The sequence below is a fragment of the Arvicola amphibius genome, chromosome 12, assembly GCF_903992535.2.
Source record: "Arvicola amphibius chromosome 12, mArvAmp1.2, whole genome shotgun sequence".
Classification (NCBI taxonomy): domain Eukaryota; kingdom Metazoa; phylum Chordata; class Mammalia; order Rodentia; family Cricetidae; genus Arvicola; species Arvicola amphibius.
Window position 1 is genome coordinate 21,673,688 of NC_052058.2, and position 18,822 is coordinate 21,692,509.

Consider the following 18,822-nt stretch of genomic DNA (forward strand, 5'->3'; position numbering starts at 1 on the left):
CTTATTTCCTTTTGGGGTGTGTGTGTGTGTGTGTGTGTGTGTGTGCGCGCGCACGCGCGCGCGCGCGTGCGTGCAATAGATTCTGTGTGGCCAGAAGACGCTCTTTGGGAACTGGTCCACCCCTTCCACTGTCAGTCCAGGGATCAAATTCAGGTCTTCAGGTTTGACCGCAAGCACCTTTATTTGTGGAGCCATCTTGTAAGCCCCTACCTATAATCTTCTATCCAGTTTTATTCCCCGTGACCAATATTCTTAGTGGGTCAGAAGCTCTTGTGCTCACCTGAGCCTTTTATTCATTCAGCAAAGATTCATTGAGCACCGAGATGATTGAGCTTTGTCAATCTTACAGCTTCCTCCTTTAAACGATATTTTCCCTTTTAATCACTTAAGCATATCTTGAACGCTCTAATCATTCTCTAACCAATCAATCATAGTCACATTTTACGCACCAGTGGCTCACCCCACTGGACATCCGAGAAGTGCTGTCTGGCCTCCTCGGTGTTCCCACAGTTCCTCTCAATTTGCTGATTCAGTCTCCAACAGGGGCCATAGCAGGCAGTTCCTATAAGTCAAAAGAGGAACTCTACAGGGTTGCCTGGAGGGAACCGCCTAAACACAAGCCACCTGACTGCTCCCTCTGGTGTGTGGTCTCCACCACCAGGCATTCAGCCAGTAGGTGGTCTTCCTTGGGGGCATCTCTGGCCTATAGAAGAATGGCTATGGATAATTTATTTTGTTTGTGTTTCAGTCTCAAAGTTTTGGGTTGTTTGCTTACTTGCTTGCTTGCTTTTGTTTTACAACTATCTCTTCTTTAAAACAGACAGACAAACAATAAAGGGGACTGGAGAGATGGCTCAGTGGTTAAGAACATTGACTGCTCTTCCAGAGAACCCAGGTTCAATTCCCAACACCCACATGACAGCTCACAACTGTAATCCAGCTCCAAGTGATTTTACACCCTCTCTCTCTCCTACACACACATGCAGGCAAAACACCAATGCACATAAAATAAAAATAAGTCATTTAAAAAGAAGAAACCCAATAAAGTAGACAAGGTGTGTTCACCCTCTATGGAAGGAACTAAGGTTTCTCAGGCTTGACTGAACTTAGCTGAGCTCATAAAGTAGATAAGACCCGATTCTGGCTTGAGAACACACTGGTCTTCGAACTCGCTTGAGCCATCCAGTCAGCAAGGAATCAGCGCGAAAGGAGAGTACCTGCTGTGCCTTGGGAGAATTCCTGAGCAGATACTAGGTTCCAGCAAATGATGGGAGTGGGCTCTGCTTGAGTCTGATTTGGCCTGATTGAGGGTGGGAAGTGGATATGAAGCAAGCTGTCAGAGTCTTACTTAACCTTAAAAAACTTCCCTCCGGATTTTTGACCCATGCTCCTCTCCTCCCCCTCCTCCTCTATCCCCCCCCCCCCCCCCCCCCCCGCCCGGCTCTTTCACTACATACCCCCTTCCCTAGATGTCCATACACCTTCTGGAAGATGACTCCCAAGCCCATGTGCTGCTGATGAAGGGTGCTCCCGAGAGGATCTTGGATTTCTGCACCAGTTTCATGCTGAATGGGCAGGAGTACCCCATGGACGAGGAAATGAAGACAGACTTCCAGAATGCCTACTTAGAACTGGGAGGTCTGGGAGAGCGTGTGCTGGGTGAGGAGCTATGGGGGTTGGCTTTGAAAAAAAAAGCCATCCAAGTAACCGTTTGTGGGTGTGTGGCAGGAGACAGCGTGGGAATGACTGCTGGGCCCTTCTCTTTCTCCAGGGTTCTGCTTCTTGAACTTGCCTAGCAACTTCTCTAAGGGATTCCAGTTCAATACAGATGAAATTAATTTTCCCATGGAAAATCTATGTTTCGCGGGCCTCATCTCCATGATCGACCCGCCTCGAACTGCTGTGCCTGATGCTGTGGGCAAGTGTCGAAGCGCAGGGATTAAGGTAAATTCCTGCCCTCTCCAAGAGCCCCTCACCCATCACAAGCTGGAGCAGGTAGTAGAAAGCTTGGCCCAGAGTAGGTGCCAACTAACCTCGGTTCGACTGATTTCGGCCCCCTTGAGTCTATGGCGTCTACTCTTAGGAGATGTCTAATAGGATCTTTCCTCCAGAAGCCTGTCTCTCATGGATAGTTCGAATCACCAAGGAAGCATGAAAACTCTAAGCTGAACCCCAAACTCCCCAGGATGGCTCTCAGGCATCAGTACTTAAAATTTTCTCTCTCTCTCTCTCTCTCTCTCTCTCTCTCTCTCTCTCTCTCTCTCTCTCTCCCTCCCTCCCTCCCTCCTTCTCTCCTCATCCCACCCCCATCTCCTCCTATCTTGATTCAGTAGATCTAGGCCCCTGGAGGTTGCACATTTTGAACAAGCTCCTACTGCTGCCCTACAGACGATAAGAGGAGCTAGTGTTGGGATGGACAGTAACACTGTGAAGCTAAGGTGCCTGGCGGCTGGAGAGGCACTAGTGAGGATGAACCATAGAGCGAGCTGGGAAGCTGGCCCTTCAGCAGTGAGCAGCTACAAACCCCTGACCCTTAAAACTGAAACTAAAAGTGGAACTCCACTATCCAAACCCAGAAGTGGAAAGTCTCTGATGAGGTGGATCTTGGCTGTCATAGGAAGGCAGCAAAGGAATTTTCCCATTTCTGAGACTCTGTTTATCCATGTTTCTACGTCAAAGGCTCATATCATTTTCTTTAAAATGTTGACTGAATGACTCTCTCTCTCTCTCTCTCTCTCTCTCTCTCTGTGTGTGTGTGTGTGTGTGTGTGTGTGTACACATAGGTAAGCGAGGGAACACACATGCCATGATGCACATGGGTAGTTCAGAGAAAAATCTTTGGAAGTCAATTCTTTCTTCCCATCTTGGGTGCTTCAGGATTTGAACTCAGGTTGTCAGGCTCGTACAGCAAGTGCTTGTATCTGCGAAGCCATCGCACTGGCCCAAGACTCACATCTTAAAAGATTAGATATTGGCACTTGCTGCTCCTACCTTATATTCTGAATCGCCTGCATCCTCTAGACGTGGGAAGAACTGGCTAGAACAGAGGCCTTGGTGGCACTTTGGGGGAGTAGGTCTCTCAGCTGGAGCTGCTCTTCCATTAGACCTGAGACTGTTGGCAATGCTTAGTTAAATAGTGGTTCCCTGCAGTGGAACTAAAGAAACGATGGGGAAAATTAGGTTGCATCAATTTTTTAATCACCACCTTACAAAACCACCGAGGCAGTAAATTCTTTGTGGAGATGGCATTATTACAGAACATCTCCATACAATAACCAGTGTTGATGTTTCCCCAAAGTGCTGTAAGATACCCTCCCATATTGTGGAAGAAAGCATTCATCCGAGTTTTCTGAGCTTAGAGGTAGACTATTTAAATAAGGAATAACGTTATGACTATAGCCAGCAATTTATCTCACCTGGGGATTTGTGGATCTCTGGTAAGAAGAGAGCTACACGTGTGCCAACAGGCGGGGAGGCCCAAATAGAGAGCAAAGAAGAAATGCGCATCGGGATGCCCAGCAGATCAGGATGCCCAGCAAGATCAGGATGCCCAGCAGATCAGGATGATGTCACAGCCTGAGGCACAGCCAGCTCATTATAGTTCGTGAGGACTCATAGGGCTGGCCATGCAGTAGGAGGCCTCAATGCTGTCTGAACAGCTCTTGTTTTGGGCCTGTTTGTAGGTCTCACTACAATTGTGTACCTCCGTCTGCACTCTAGCCCGATGGGAAGTTAGCAGGCTCAGTGAGGAGTTGTGAATCACTCCCTCTCCCGGGTAGGGAAGTATAAGACAGAAGGATGGCAACATCTCTCAAAATGTACAAGATGTAATAGACACGTAGGAGTTTGTTCTGAAGCAAACCCTTCCTGAGCCGCCATCCCCCCACCTAGTGGTGGTGACACAGAGCTGGTGACTGTCACAGACTACTGAATGAAAGAAACCGTATAATTGTGGCATGACCCCCAAAGCCTTTTACAGGGAAATGATTGGAGGACTAAGCAGGCAGCTGTATGCCCATGACTTTGAAATAAATATGATTTTAAAAAATTAAAAAATAATTCCATTATATTAATCATTAATACTTCCGTAGAATGGAGATACTTGGCACATTATAACCCTGGTTCCCTCTACAAAAAAGTCAGGCTTTGAAAGCTGCCCAAGGAATATAGTTTCCTTACCAGCATTTGAAGGCTTCCTTCAGATGATCTAGTTTGGGGGAAGATGGTAGAAGGGAGCATAGGGTAGCTGGTACAATGGTGTGGAAACATCAGAGGTATAGGCAGCACCAACATGTTGGGAATTAAATTCTTCCAGAACCTGATGAATTCCAAAAGCAGTTGGGTCCCCTTCTCTTCAAAGGGAGCTATTTTTTTTTTGAACTGCACTCCAATTGTATGAGTGTATCTCATATATGAGTGTATGGGGGCTTAGTAAAATTGTATCCAAGGAACTCGCTCTTGAAAGAGCATTGTATTTTTATTTCTCTGACTTGGCAGGGAGGTAGTATGGCTGAAGCCACTACCTATATAAAATATAAAATGGTCCAACAGGGTGAGACACTAGGAACGCATGAGGGGGACAGCATGCCTTGGGAAGCAGGTCCTAGGCCACTGTTGATGAGCCACTGGAAGACTTACGCTACAGTGTAACCCAGAATCACACGGCGAAGGGCTCGGCCACATGTAGACAGTCCTCTTAGATGTAGGCCTGTCTTAGATCCTTGACATCATACAGCCCACAGGCCAAGCTCCTGATGATCCACTGTCGCACAACGAGGCTGAACAATCAACATTAGGGCTTGGTACACCAGCTCAGTGCGGTCTCCCCAAGTCCTTGGTAATTACAGCCTAGCTAGCTTTGCTGTCTTCTTCCATCAAATCAGGGGTGGTGCTAGCCTTTCAGAATGTTGGGGGTTTGGGAAACCCTATAGTTGGTTCTTCGAGGAAAACCACTGCTGTGCATATTCCCATGCCTTGAAAGCATATTGACCTTTGTTCCTGGGAGCAATGATTTCTTTGTTTTGGCTTTGTCAGTGTTTTGCTTCTCCCTCCCAATCAGAGCTTGGAAAATTATATGGAGGCCTAGACGGCAGCTGGAGCCCTTGAGGAGGAGCTTCTGGGGAGCCACCATCTATCCCTTCAGTTCTCACCCTGGAATTTCTGTGTTGATGGCTTGTTAAGTGCAGGCCATTGTAGAGCCGCAGAGTGCCTGCCCATGTCGCCCTCACAAAGCTCTCAGGCCAATGGGAAAGAGAGAAGTACCAGGTGATAGCACACGGGAGGAACAGAATGCTATGAGAGTGTAGGACACAAGAGCCTCATCTTTGGATAGGAATGGGACATGGATAGCTTCCAAGTAGAAAGTGTAGGACCAGGCAAGGCAAGGAGTAGAGTGAGGCTCTGTGTGCACAGAGCCTTGGTGAAGTTTTGCTAGGCAACAGATTATTCCAGACATTCCTTTTCTTTGGTATGCGCGTCTGTGTTGTTGCTTAAAGTTGCAAACAGCTTCTGAAACAATTGGATGGAATTCTGAACTCTGCAGTATTTCCAAGTCACTGACTTCTTCCTGGGCAGTAGAGAACCTGAAGGATCTGTGTCACATCAGCTGACATCCCTGCCTCCCTCCAAGGACTGACACCCCAATAGCATAGCTCTTGGTCTGTATGAGTATGAACTGAGCTACTGAATGAGCTATTATTTAGGGGACAATGGATCCAGATCTTGTCTAAAACATTCTCCTTTTCCTTCCCCCTCCCCACCCAGGTAATCATGGTAACAGGGGATCATCCCATCACTGCCAAAGCTATTGCCAGAAGTGTGGGCATCATTTCAGAAGCCAACGAGACAGCAGAGGACATGGCTGCTCGACTTAATGTCCCTGTCAGCCAAATCAATACCAAGTGAGACCCCAACAGAACTCAGAGTTGACATGCCCCCCTCTATCCTCAACCTGTCCTGTCAAAAACCACTTCCTAAAGTTCTGGAGTCTCCTTCAGCAAGTAGGATTGTGGTATATACACTCTGCCAAAAAAAATATAACAGAGAAGTGACTTTGATGATTCAGTCACTGCATTTTCAGAGGAGACAGAAAAAGAAATAGAGTCAAAGGGAAGAGTGGTTGACAAGGGGGGGGGGACAAGGATGGGATGAGTCAATTTGAGGACACTACACACTGAGGACAAAAAGACTGGGCGGGAAGGAAACCAGATCTTAAGGGTTCCGCAGAGAACACTGGAACCTGAGGTGAGTCCCCAGCACTCTGATCTAGCCTTTGGAAACTCCTCCCCATAGGTCTATTAAAGCCATTGTAGTGCACGGCTCAGAACTTAAGGACATGAACTCAGAACAGCTGGACCATATCCTCAAGTCCTACAAGGAGATAGTGTTTGCTCGGACCTCTCCTCAGCAGAAGCTCATCATCGTAGAGGGATGTCAGAGAATGGTAAGGGAATCAAGGTACCCCTGGGAGCTTGGCAGAGTCCATCCACAAACCCAGCCAGGGAACAGGTGGGCTGGGTAGAAGGGTCCTGGAGAGAATTTTTTTAAAAAATATTTATTTATTTATTATGTATACATTATTCCGTCTGTGTGTATGACTGCAGGCCAGAAGAGGGCACCAGACCTCATTACAGATGGTTGTGAGCCACCATGTGGTTGCTGGGAATTGAACTCAGGACCTTTGGAAGAGCAGGCAATGCTCTTAACCTCTGAGCCATCTCTCCAGCCCCTCCTGGAGAGAATTTGATGCTGAGCCTCAATGATGGCCTTTAGTTCGGAAGCTTTCTGAAAGCTTCCATAGCTCAGGGGAGCAGAGACAAATCAAACAAGTATTAAGAAATGAGATGCTGGGGTCAAACCGCTATTTGGGACTGATCCTGCCTGCATCTAACACATATTCTTTTCACTCTTGTCTGGACTTCACCAGGGAGCCATTGTGGCAGTGACTGGTGACGGAGTGAACGACTCCCCCGCGCTGAAGAAGGCCGACATCGGCATTGCCATGGGCATCACTGGCTCTGATGTCTCTAAGCAGGCAGCAGACATGATCCTTCTGGATGATAACTTTGCCTCCATCGTGACAGGCGTGGAGGAGGGTGAGGAGGCAGGGTACCTAGTAGTGGGACTCGATCCTTGAAATGGGGCTTAGTGTACATTACCTTCATTGCCTTTGGTCACTATCCAACTTCCTCATCCTGTATGGACCGCAAAAAAATTACAAATCTTGAAAAGTCCATTTATCTTGGGCTAGAGGAACACGGCTCTGTTAGTAGACTGCTTAGCTAGCATGCATAAAGCCCTGTCCTTAGGTCCCAGCACCATCAAATGCCCATTACCCCAGCCCTCTGAAGATGGAAACAGGAGGAGCATAGCTTGAAGGTCATCCTTGCTACAGAGCAATTCTGAGGCCTGCCTGTGTGACATGAAAGAACCTATATTTTAAAAAAAAATCAGCAAATCCTTAGGGGTGTTCTTTTTAAAGAAAAAGTTGGAAGGTTTCCAGATTTGCCAGGCAGACCTAGACTCTGGCATAGCACCATTCTTTCTGTATGGTCTCACGGGAATTCAAGTGTATCCACTGCAAGTTTTTAGAGGTAGCTCTACCCTGGGAAACTCAATGCTTCAGTCTTCGGCAGGGACCCCTAGGAACTTGCTGCCTGAATTACAAGGACATGTTAAGACCAATTAGAGAGTATCTGCAAATTAATAGCATGAACCCAATTACCCTCTTTCCACAGAATTCTAAAGAGAATGCTTATTGAAACAGAAGAACCCCATAGGCTCCATGCCAGGCTCCCTCATTTCCGTCTAAAGCTGTCTCACTAAGACACACTAATCTATTTTATTGAAATCTAGTGTGAATCTGACAGTATTTTAAATCTATTTAATTCAATAATTTTTTTTTCTGAGCACCATTTACAAGATACTATTCTGATACAGAAGACAAAAGACAAAAATTCCTGCCCACATACAATTTACTCTGTAGTGGGGAAAGACAGACAACAAACAAGGCAAATTCCATAGTATGTTAAAGCAGTGGGGAAAAAAAATTAAGCATGGGAGTCAGGGAAGGGTGACAGTCTTTTAAGGGTAGCTAAGAAAGGACTTAGCAATCCTGCAAAGCAGAAGTTGCACTGGGAGACGTAAGGGGAGAGCAAGGTCACAAGTTAAGTAAGGCAGAAAATCAGATTCAAACCCAAGCCTATACCAAGCTCAGGTTCTTTCCACTCAGTCGTAATCTTGCAAAGTCTTTAATCCTGGCATTCTCAGACACCTCCAGGATTAACTCTACCCAGCCCTGCTAATTTTCAGAGATCAGGTAACACTAGCCATGTTGAATCCAAGAGCCAAGAGTACAAAGTCAGGCCATGACTAATAAATCATGGCTTTGCTTGATGGTCACACAATTTACAGACAAAACATAGGCCCGCCCACAAGGTCTTGGACTTGCCAACATTTTCATGGACCACTCCTTTCTAGCATTCTCGCTTGCCAGGAGCTGCTTTATCGGAGGTGTGTCCTCTGGTTGCTTCTGACAGAAGTTTGGCCATCCTCCCCAGGTCGCCTCATCTTTGATAACCTGAAGAAATCCATCGCGTACACCCTGACCAGCAACATTCCTGAGATCACCCCCTTCCTGATGTTCATCATCTTAAGTATACCCTTGCCTCTGGGTACCATTACCATTCTCTGCATTGACCTGGGCACTGACATGGTGGGCACCATCTCTCACTGTGGGAACTCCTAAGAAAGGTCAAGCTAGGGAATAATTTGTCCCAAGAGGGGACGGAGCTAGAGTGTCTCTGTGTACCTGTCATTCCCACCCTGCATCCTCCAGGTCCCTGCGATCTCCTTGGCTTATGAGACACCTGAAAGTGACATCATGAAGAGGCTTCCTCGGAACCCCAAAACTGACAATCTTGTGAACCACCGGCTCATTGGCATGGCCTATGGGCAGATCGGTGAGCCCAGAGAAGTGTGGGGTGGAAGGAAGGAGAGGGTTGCCTTGACTGGCCATTTAGGCATCTCTGTTTAGAAGTCAGGAAGATAGTTTCTCAACAACAAACTGCTTAGCCCTGGAACCACAAAGAACTGTTGGTCTCTGATCTGCCCATAAAGACCACTGATAAAGAAAAACCTACATAAAATGATAGCATTACGCCTTTTCACATGCTAAGCAAAAAGTAAAGATGTGTGTGCTATAGGACTACACAGCAAGCTAGCTCAAGTGACAGAGCTTTTAGGGAGGAGACAACTTAAGAGGAAAGATAAGGTTTGGACTTGTAAGTAGGTAGGCAAGTGTGCTGAGCCAGCAGAGGAGGGACGTTCACAAGGTGTGGTTAGTGATGGGCAAATTGTTTTTAGTGGTGTTCAGTCTTGATCAGGAAGTAATAGAAAATAAGGCTGTAGATATTAACACTGGGACAAACCTTAAAAAACATGCAAGAACCATATAAGGTCTCTGTCCTTTCCCAGCTTAGTGTCATGGAGTGTTTCAGAGAGTAAGGTAGGGATGGATAAGAAGAGATTAGAGACAGAAGAGACAGTTCAGGGAAGGAAATGTGTCTGAACAGCAGTGATGTAGGAGTCAGACCCACTGGAAACCTGATTCACTCACTGCTTGTTTGCTTCTAGGGCCCAGAAGACAACTGAGTCATGTGCTTTGATTTTTCCCACTTAGGACAACAGTTCAGAACCGGAAGGAGCTATGTCCACAAGAACCTGTGTGCAAAGCTCTGTGACTAGCAGGCAAATGTTACTATTATAGCGATTGCTGATGCTCAGCCATCACTTAGTGGAGAGAAAGAACAAATTGATACCATAGTCCTTTTTAGTTTTAAAATTATTTGATTCAAGGGCTGGAGAGATGGCGCAGTGGTCAAGAGCACATCCTGTCTTGCAGTGAACCCAAGTTCGATTTGCAGCTCCCATTACCTGTAACTCCAGCTCTAGGGGATCTGAACCCCAATTCTGACCTCTGTCAGCACTATGAATATCGCCTCCCCCGACCGTACACACAGTGAAAACTATATGTGCGTCAAAGATGATCCTAGCTGGACCAAAGCAAGACTGAAACCCAGCAGGGCAAACTCTAAATCCTACAGCTCCGTGTTTGGTGTCAGAGGGGGCTTAAGGTGGCTCTGCTCTGCTGGCTTAGAGTTTAGAAACTAATGTCAGGGTTTGGAACCAAGTCTCTCAGAGATGGCAAGCTCAGATCACTGATGACAAGAACCTTCATCACTATCCCAGCTAGTAGCAAGGACTAGCCCACCGCTTCTGATATGTCTTTGGGGCATTCTCTGAACAGACTCTCTTCCCCTATGGCTGTCACTCACAGGGATGATACAGGCGCTGGCTGGATTCTTCACCTATTTTGTGATCCTGGCAGAGAACGGTTTTAAGCCTTGGGATCTGCTGGGTATCCGTCTATACTGGGATGATGCAAGTGTAAATGACCTAGAAGACAGCTTTGGACAGCAGTGGGTAAGTAGAAAGGGCAGGGTCTGAGAGTAACTAGTTAGACTGAGGAAGTCACTCAAGTATAACCCCAGCACTTGGGAAGCTGAGGTAGGAGGATTACCACAAATGGAAGGTCAGCCTAGGAACATAGCAAATTCAAGGTTAGCTTAGGCTATATGCTTGAATCCTTGTCTCAAAAAATGTGTGCTCAAATCTTAGTTGTTGAAAATATATCTCTTACACACTTGTGGCTTCTGCCATTGGAACCCCATGAGCCATCAGAAGTCCATGATGATGAACTTCCAATGATCCAGCAGCCAATGGTACCCAAAGTCCCTCCTGTTCACCAGATCAATATCTGCCCAACCCTCAACTCAAGCTCTTGTTAGTTTTACACTCTATACCTTCCCTGTGGCCAAGATGTGGCATGATACTTATTTATATTAGATTAAATTTAATTAAAAATAATTTTACATGACAAGAATTTGTCTTACACACTGAAGACCTGCGAAGGTAACAAGTGGCAGGCGGCTGTAGCAGCAGCCGAGAGCGTACATCTCGTACGTACATCTCGAACAACAAGCTGGAGGCCAAGTGTTCACAGAAGGATGACAGGAGGAACTTCAACATCCACCCCCAGTAACAAGGCCATACCTTCTAACCTTTCCCAAAGAGTTCTATCAACAGAAGACCAAGAATCCAAACATGAGTCTATGGGGGCCATTATCATTTAAACAGCCACATTCCACTTCCTGGGCCCCATAGGTTCCTGGCCATATAATAAGGCAAAATGTTTTTAGTCATCTTCAAAAGTCCCCAGTAGTCTTTCACAGTCTCAACACTGTTTTAAGGTCCAAAATTTATTCTGAGACGCAAGCAATCTAACTGTAAACCCCTGTAAAATCAAAAAGCAAATCACATACGTCGAACATACAATGGCACAGAATACACACTATTAGTCCAAAAGGGAGGAAATCAGTACATAGTGAAGAAATGCTGAATCAAAGTAAGATTGAAACCCAACAGGAAAAACCCTAGATCCTACAGATCTGGGTCTGGGGTCAGCGGGCTTAGATGACTCCACCTATCCAGCATTGCTGCCTGCAACTCACTTCTCATTCTTGGACTGGTTCTGCTCCCTGTCTGCAGCAATCCTTGGCAGACATCTTATGGCTCTGGAATCTCCAACATCTCGAGGATGCTTCCCCGATACTTCCCTTGAATGTGGGGTCTTACCCTGAGGGCACCCCTCCCTTTATCCCAACGTAGATCAGGTCTCTCCTTAGTCTCCTTATAGCTTTCAGCACACTGGGGGCAACATTAAACGTCCTGATATGCTTTTTCTCCTCAAGCTGTACACTTGGTATTTCCTTTTTGCCACACTTCCTCTTTTTATTGTTGGCTTATGTAATAGTGATTACTAATAACCCTGTGACAGAGTCAGTGTTAGGCCATCTTGAAATCTTCTGCCAAAGAAATTAGTCTGTTACTTTCAAATTTAGCTGGAGGTAAGTTCTTAGGATGAGGGCAGAAAACAGCCACATTCCTTGCCAAGATATCACAAGAATCATCTCTAGTCCAGTTTAATAATATTCTCCTCTCAAACAACTTCTTCTTCTTCTTCTTCTTCTTCTTCTTCTTCTTCTTCTTCTTCTTCTTCTTCTTCTTCTTCTTCTTCTTCTTCTTCTTCTTCTTTTCTTCTTCCTTCTCCTCCTCCTCCTCCTCCTCTTCCTCCTCCTTCTTCCTCTTCCTCCTCCTCCTCCTCCTCCTTATTTTTTGAGGCAGGGTTTCTCTGTACTTTTTTGTAGCCTATCCTGGAACTAGCTCTTGTAGACCAGGCTGACCTCAAACTCACAGAGATCTGCCTGCCTCTGCCTCCCAATTGCTGGGATTAAAGGTGTGTGCCACCACTGCCTGGCACTCTCAAACCTCTTGAGCTAGGCCTCCATGATCTACATAGATATTTTACTTAGCTCTTATTACTGTCTTCAAAACTCCTACTAGATTGGCCCATGAAGCTCTGCTTATAACATTCAACTACTTTTCCAAATCAAAGTACCAAAATCTTCCATATTCCTCCAAGAAACTACATGGGCAGGTCTGCCACAGCATTACCCTACTCCTGGTACCAATTTCTGTTTTAGTTACATTTCTTTTCTTTATTTTTTTTAAATTTATTTTATTTTATGTGTATGTGTTGTGTATGTGACCCATGGAGGTCAGAAGAGGTTCTTGTATCCATTGGATTAGATTTAACTGTGGTTGTGAACCATCATTTGGGTGCTGGGAACCAAACCTGGCTCCTCTGCAAGAGCAACAATTGCTCTTAACCACTGAGCCATCTCTTTAGCCCCTTAGCTACTCTTCTATTGCTCTGATTAAACACCATGACCAAGGAAACTTATAGAAGAAAAAGTTCCTTCTAGGCTTATAGTTCCAGAGGGTTAGAGTTTGAGATGGCAAAGCAGAAAACTGTCCACCCAGAAAGCACACACTTACAGTTAAAGTAATAGTTCATTATCTTCTAAGAAACTTTCATTAATCCCACTTATCACAACCTATACCAGAAACTGACCTAGACCCTGGAGATACGATAGTAAACTAAAATGGTCAAGTCATGAGTTTCTTTCTGTGTAGACTAGGATGACCTCTAACACATCTACATGTCTCTTGCTTTTTCCTCACAAATGCTGGGATTAAAGGTATGCATTACACCCAGCCTATAAGCCATGGTTCTTACAGAGCTTACTCTAGTTAGGGGAGGAGAGGATGGGTGTGTGTGGTTGTGTGTGTGCCCGTGAGTGTGTGCGTGCATAAAACATATCAAGTTAACAGATTTAAAGTAAGTCTAAGAAATACTAGGAAATAATTGAAATTGATATACTAGAATGAGTTGGAAGGATAAACATGGAAGATAAAGATGCTTGAAATTTAAATTGCAGAAAACTGTAGGTATTGGAAAGGATTTAGGATAATATCTAAAGCTTAACTCTAAGAACAAGCTGCCCAGTTAGAGTGTGAAGGACAACAGAATTAGAGGGGATAAAAAAAATAGGAAGCCATGGTAATAGAAGATTATTCATAAATATGAATATTTAAATCTCAGAAAATGAGGACAGGAGCAGAAGTAGAGTAGCAGTGAGTCAGATGCTAAACTCTCAGCAATGACAGGGACCGTCACAGACTGTGAAGCGCTTGCTGGCTCACAAATATGCTGGCTGGTCTTGGCCTATGTTCTGCTTTTGGCTCATCAAATTTTTGTTTGTTTGTTTGTTTGAGACAATGTTTCATTATGCAGACCAAGCTGGCTTTGAATATGGAAATCAGCTTGCCTCTACTTCCCAAATGTTGTTATGTTTAATGTTTAAGTTGTGTGCCATCATACCCAGAAAATTTTTTAACCTCTGTTTTCTAACCATATAAACTTTTTTATTTCTATCCAAGTACAACTTTAGGTACATCCCAAGTGGTTTCATAGTTGCTATGTTAATACTTTGCAGACTCAACTATTAATTTCTTTTCTTTTCTTTCTTTTTTTTTTTTTTTTGGTTTTTCGAGACAGGGTTTCTCTGCAGCTTTAGAACCTGTCCTGGAGCTAGCTCTTGTAGACCAGGCTGGCCTCGAACTCACAGAGATCCGCCTGCCTCTGCCTCCCGAGTGCTGGGATTAAAGGCGTGCGCCACCACCGCCCGGCAACTATTAATTTCTTATATATACTTAGAAACATGTTTTGTTTTTAAGCCTAGACTCTTTTCTCCAGCTTTCTGCCCCCAGTCTAATTTAGAGGCACCTCTTCTGTGTGCCTACAATGCCCTTGGCTTCTCTGTTATAACTATTGTATTGGCATTGTTGGTAATTTTATGCCTCCCAATAGATTCTAAGTCCCTTGTGTACAAAATACAAATGAAAGAACCATGAAATGAATAAGAGAGTTGCCTCCTGCCTGCCATCCGACCAGGCTGGTTGCTAGGCCAGCGTGCTGCAGTTGAGCTAGGGCCCCAGTCTTCTGTCTTCCACTCTTTTGGGACATTCCTCCCTGCTCTGTCTTCATATTGCCCTCTGGATCTCCCTTCCCTATGACCTCCAGATTCTGCTGGCCTAAGTCCACTTTCTTTTAATCATATTCCTAACATAGTGAATTTAGTACTTACTGAGGCGTGCTACACAACATTCAATAGGCGAAGTACAATGAAGGGACACAGAGAACTTTCAGCCATGTAGGGAAAATAACACAAATATTAAATGCAGTATAGAACGTGCTAAGAAAGCTAATGTACACTGTGCTAGAAGATTCCAGGCAAAGCAAAGCTCGGTCTCTGGGTTCTGAAAGGTGAGAAAGGTAAGAAATTCTTGGGTATATCTAAACTCCTTTCTGACCCAGATATCACTTTTCTTCTCACCCTACCCCCAGACCTACGAGCAGCGGAAGGTGGTGGAGTACACATGCCAAACAGCCTTCTTCATCAGCATTGTGATTGTGCAGTGGGCTGACCTCATCATCTGCAAGACCCGGCGAAATTCGCTCTTCAAGCAGGGCATGAAGTGAGCGTCCCAGTCCCCCAGTAGCCGCCAACCCTCCCATGCTCAAACATGCCGTTCCCTTGCCTTTTCTTCCTACATCTATCATACTCGTCAATCTTTCTTCCCAGAAACAAAGTCCTATTGTTTGGAATCTTTGAGGAGACAGTCCTGGCAGCTGTCCTGTCCTACACTCCAGGCATGGATGTGGCCCTGCGAATGTACCCTCTCAAGTGAGTAAAGGAAGGGATGCCAACACTGGGGGAACAGGTGGGAGGAAGTGGGAGGAAATGTGTGTTTGAATGGGACAATCACTAGGTAGGGGACTGCCCAGACCAGTGGAGCTACACTCGGTGACTCGGAGATTCTCTCACACTCAATCTATGACCTTTATCTGGAGCAGTATTAGAGACTATGCCAAATGATCACATGCCATTGGGCTTACAAATTCAGCAGACTTAGCAGTGTTTAATGGAGGGGAATTTTATGACGGCATCTGATAGAATTGGATGAAGATGCATATTTCTCAGTCTCATTTACCGGGTGGAGTGGTGCATACCTGTAGCCCTAGGAAGTAGAATCAGGAACATTATTGTAAACAGAGACTGCTTGTTTCTTTCCTGGCCGCCCAGACCCGAATTATCACACAGAGACTATATTAATTACAACACTCCTTGGCCAATGACTCAGGTGTATTTCTAGCTAGCTCTTACATCTTGAATTAACCCATTTCTATTAATCTGTGTATCACCATGAGGCTATGGCCCACCAGTAAGATTCCAGCCATCTTTCCTTCAGCAGCTACATGGTGTCTCCTTGAATTTGCCTATTCTCTCTTTCAATCTCTGTTCAGATTTCCCACCTGGTTTTACTCTGCTAAGCCATTAGTCAAAATAGCTTTATTCATTAACCAGTAAAAGCAACACATATACAGAAGGACCATCCCATGTCACTTGGTTACATAGTAAGTTTGAGGCCAACCTGGGATAGAAACCCTGCCTCAAAACAAAGAGCCAAATTTCTGGTTAGCTTAACTAATCCTTTTGTTTTCATACAAGTCTGTTTTAATGTGAGAATGTTTTGGTATATGAGATTATTAGTTTTAATAATATATTAATTTGTTTTACTATATGAAAATGAGCATTCTGAAATTCTTATTGTCTGGTTCCCTGTCTTAGTCAACTCTCAGATTGTTATTATGTTTTGCTATAACATTAATATATGCTTATGAATGTTCGAGACAGGGTCTCATGCTTATGTACCCAGGCTGGCTTTGCACTTGCTGTGTAAAGAGAATGACCTTGAACTCCTGATAGTCCTTACCTCAGTCTCTCCAGGGTGTGTGCCACTGTGCTTGGTTTTAGTTGGTAGTCCTAAAAATACAGAGAAACTGTGGGATGTAACTCAGTGACAGTGTGCTTGCCCAGCACGTACAAAGCCCCGGATTCTATCCCTAGCATTGAAAATAGAAATCTAAAACTTACCAGGAAAAAATCGAAGTGCCTTCCCCCTTGCCACCATGTCACCTGCACAGGCAGCCTATAAAAATAACTTAGTGCATATTCTTCCAATTTATTTCTCATATTTTCACCAACTTTGTTCACCTACCCATCCCTTGCAGTGTTTACACACTGCTTCCTACAGTATAGGTGCTCAACTAATATTTATGACGGAACTAGCCTTAGTCGTTGACAATCCTAAGGTTGAAACTCAACTCTGTATATTTTGTGACTTTGAGGAAATAGGCAGCTATTCTGAGCCTCAGCCACAGCACACACCTGGCAGGGCTCTCTGGGTAGATTAGTGGCAGAGCACAGGTATGACGTAGGCGAGACCCTAGACTTGTGCTCCAGCCCTGGGGACAGCAATGTTGAGAATTACATGTAGAACTTAGTTTTAGGCGCTGAACATATTCGGCTCACAGAGGATGTTTTAATAGTAGCTTTGCTTTTGTTGCTGTTGATGTCAGTAACAAACGAAAGTGAGCCCTATTGCTCTCTGTATGCACCTTGGCCACGGCACATAGCACCTAAAATTATTTTGTGTGCCTCTCCATCTCTTTTCTCTCTGGACTCCTTGAGATAAAAAGCCATCGTGTGATCATTTTTTTGTTTCCCTGATACCTTACACAGATTCAGGGTGTACATACAATGTTCAGTGATTGAAAAGGTGTCTGCATATTAGTATTTATATTTGTGGTGTGTGTAGCAGATGAACCCCGACCTAAGTCTTCACGGTCTAATATGGTAGCCACTGTCCCTATGTAACTACTAAGCTCTTGAATATGACTAAGGAGCAGGAAAATATGTATTTGTAATTTTAACTTGCTTAAAGTGAAAACCTAAAGCAACACTAAATATGTCTGTAAACACAGTATGGGCTACATAGAGCGGCACCGTAATCCACAGTCTGAGCAATGGAGGAGATTGAGGCTCAAGGATCATGAATTTGAGGCCACCCTGGCAACATAAGACCACATTTCAAAAAAAAAAAATGTAAAGGAAGGAAGAAAAGGAAAGGAAAAGATTATTTTATTTTTTGGACTGTATTTCCTTTTAGTCACTGAAAATTTCATGTCCAAAACCTGGACATGGTGTATGACTGTGATCCTAGCACTTGAAAGATGGAGCCAGGGGGCTGGAGAGATGGCTCAGTGGTTAGGAACTCTGCCTGCTCTTCCAAAGGTCCTGAGTTCAATTTCCAGCAACCACATGGTGGCTCACAACCATCTGTAATGAGATTTGGTGCCTCTCTGGCCTGCAGGTATACATGCAGGCAGAGCACTGTATACATAATAAATAAAAATTTAAAAATAAGATAACTTAAAAAAAAGATGGAGCCAGAAGGATCAGGAGTTTAGGATTATGCTTGACTACACAGCAAGTTCAAGGCCAGTCTGGATGATGAGATCCTGCAAAGAGGGTGGGAAAGAATATTTAGTAGCTGAGTTAAGATAGGTAAGCAGTACATGATATACACTAGATTTCCAAGATTTAGTATTAAAAGAAAAATGTATACTCTCATTAGTAGTGTTTCTATTGATTGGCATGGGGGTCTATGCCTGCTTCTCAGCACTCAAAGGCTGAGGCAGGAGAATCACAAGTTTGAAGGCAGCTTGAGTCATATAGAAAGACTGGGTCTTAAAACAAAACACAACAAAATAACATTTATATTGATTATACACATGTTGAAATAGTATTTTGGATATATTGAGTTAAATAAAATTAAAATTTCTTGTGTTTTATCTTAATACAGACATTAGAAAACTTTAAATTTCACATGTGGTTTGCATTATCTTTTTCTCTTCCTTTTTTTCCTTTGTCTCTGTGTGTGTGTCCATCTGTGTTGGCATATGATGTGTGTTCCTATATGAGTGCAGGTGCATGTGTATCATGGTACACATGAGAAGGTCAGAGGTCAACTTCTGGTATTAGTCTTCACCTCTCACCTTGTTAGAGATGAAGGTCTCTCTGTTGTTCACTGATGCATGCATTGGGCTAACTGGTCTACCTGAGTCTGCAGCTTCTGCCTCTGCCTCTGCCTCCCATCTCCCATTAGGGGATTATAGAGGTTTGTGTGACTGCATCTGGGTTTTTTTTTTCCTTTTTTTTTTTTTGGTTTTTTGAGACAGGGTTTCTCTGCAGCTTTTTTAGAGCCTGTCCTGGAACTAGCTCTTGTAGACCAGGCTGGCCTCGAACTGACAGAGATCCTCCTGCCTCTGCCTCCCGAGTGCTGGGATTAAAGGCGTGCGCCACCACCACCCGGCTGCATCTGGGTTTTGCATGAGTTCTAGGGATCTGAACACAGGTAACCAGGCTTTTGCCACAAGCACTTCATCTACTGAGC

General features: G+C 44.6%; 1 protein-coding gene across 1 annotated transcript in view; it reads left to right on the forward strand.

The window, feature by feature from the left end:
* Positions 1-18,822, forward strand: part of LOC119827400 (sodium/potassium-transporting ATPase subunit alpha-4) — a 35,942-nt gene that overhangs the window by 16,171 nt on the left and 949 nt on the right. The window contains exons 11-20 of the mRNA XM_038349063.1: positions 1,470-1,659; positions 1,772-1,944; positions 5,764-5,900; positions 6,292-6,442; positions 6,926-7,094; positions 8,559-8,713; positions 8,837-8,960; positions 10,337-10,482; positions 14,870-15,000; positions 15,108-15,209. Of these exons, the coding sequence (XP_038204991.1) occupies positions 1,470-1,659; positions 1,772-1,944; positions 5,764-5,900; positions 6,292-6,442; positions 6,926-7,094; positions 8,559-8,713; positions 8,837-8,960; positions 10,337-10,482; positions 14,870-15,000; positions 15,108-15,209 (1,478 nt within the window). The remainder of the gene's footprint in view (positions 1-1,469; positions 1,660-1,771; positions 1,945-5,763; positions 5,901-6,291; positions 6,443-6,925; positions 7,095-8,558; positions 8,714-8,836; positions 8,961-10,336; positions 10,483-14,869; positions 15,001-15,107; positions 15,210-18,822) is intronic.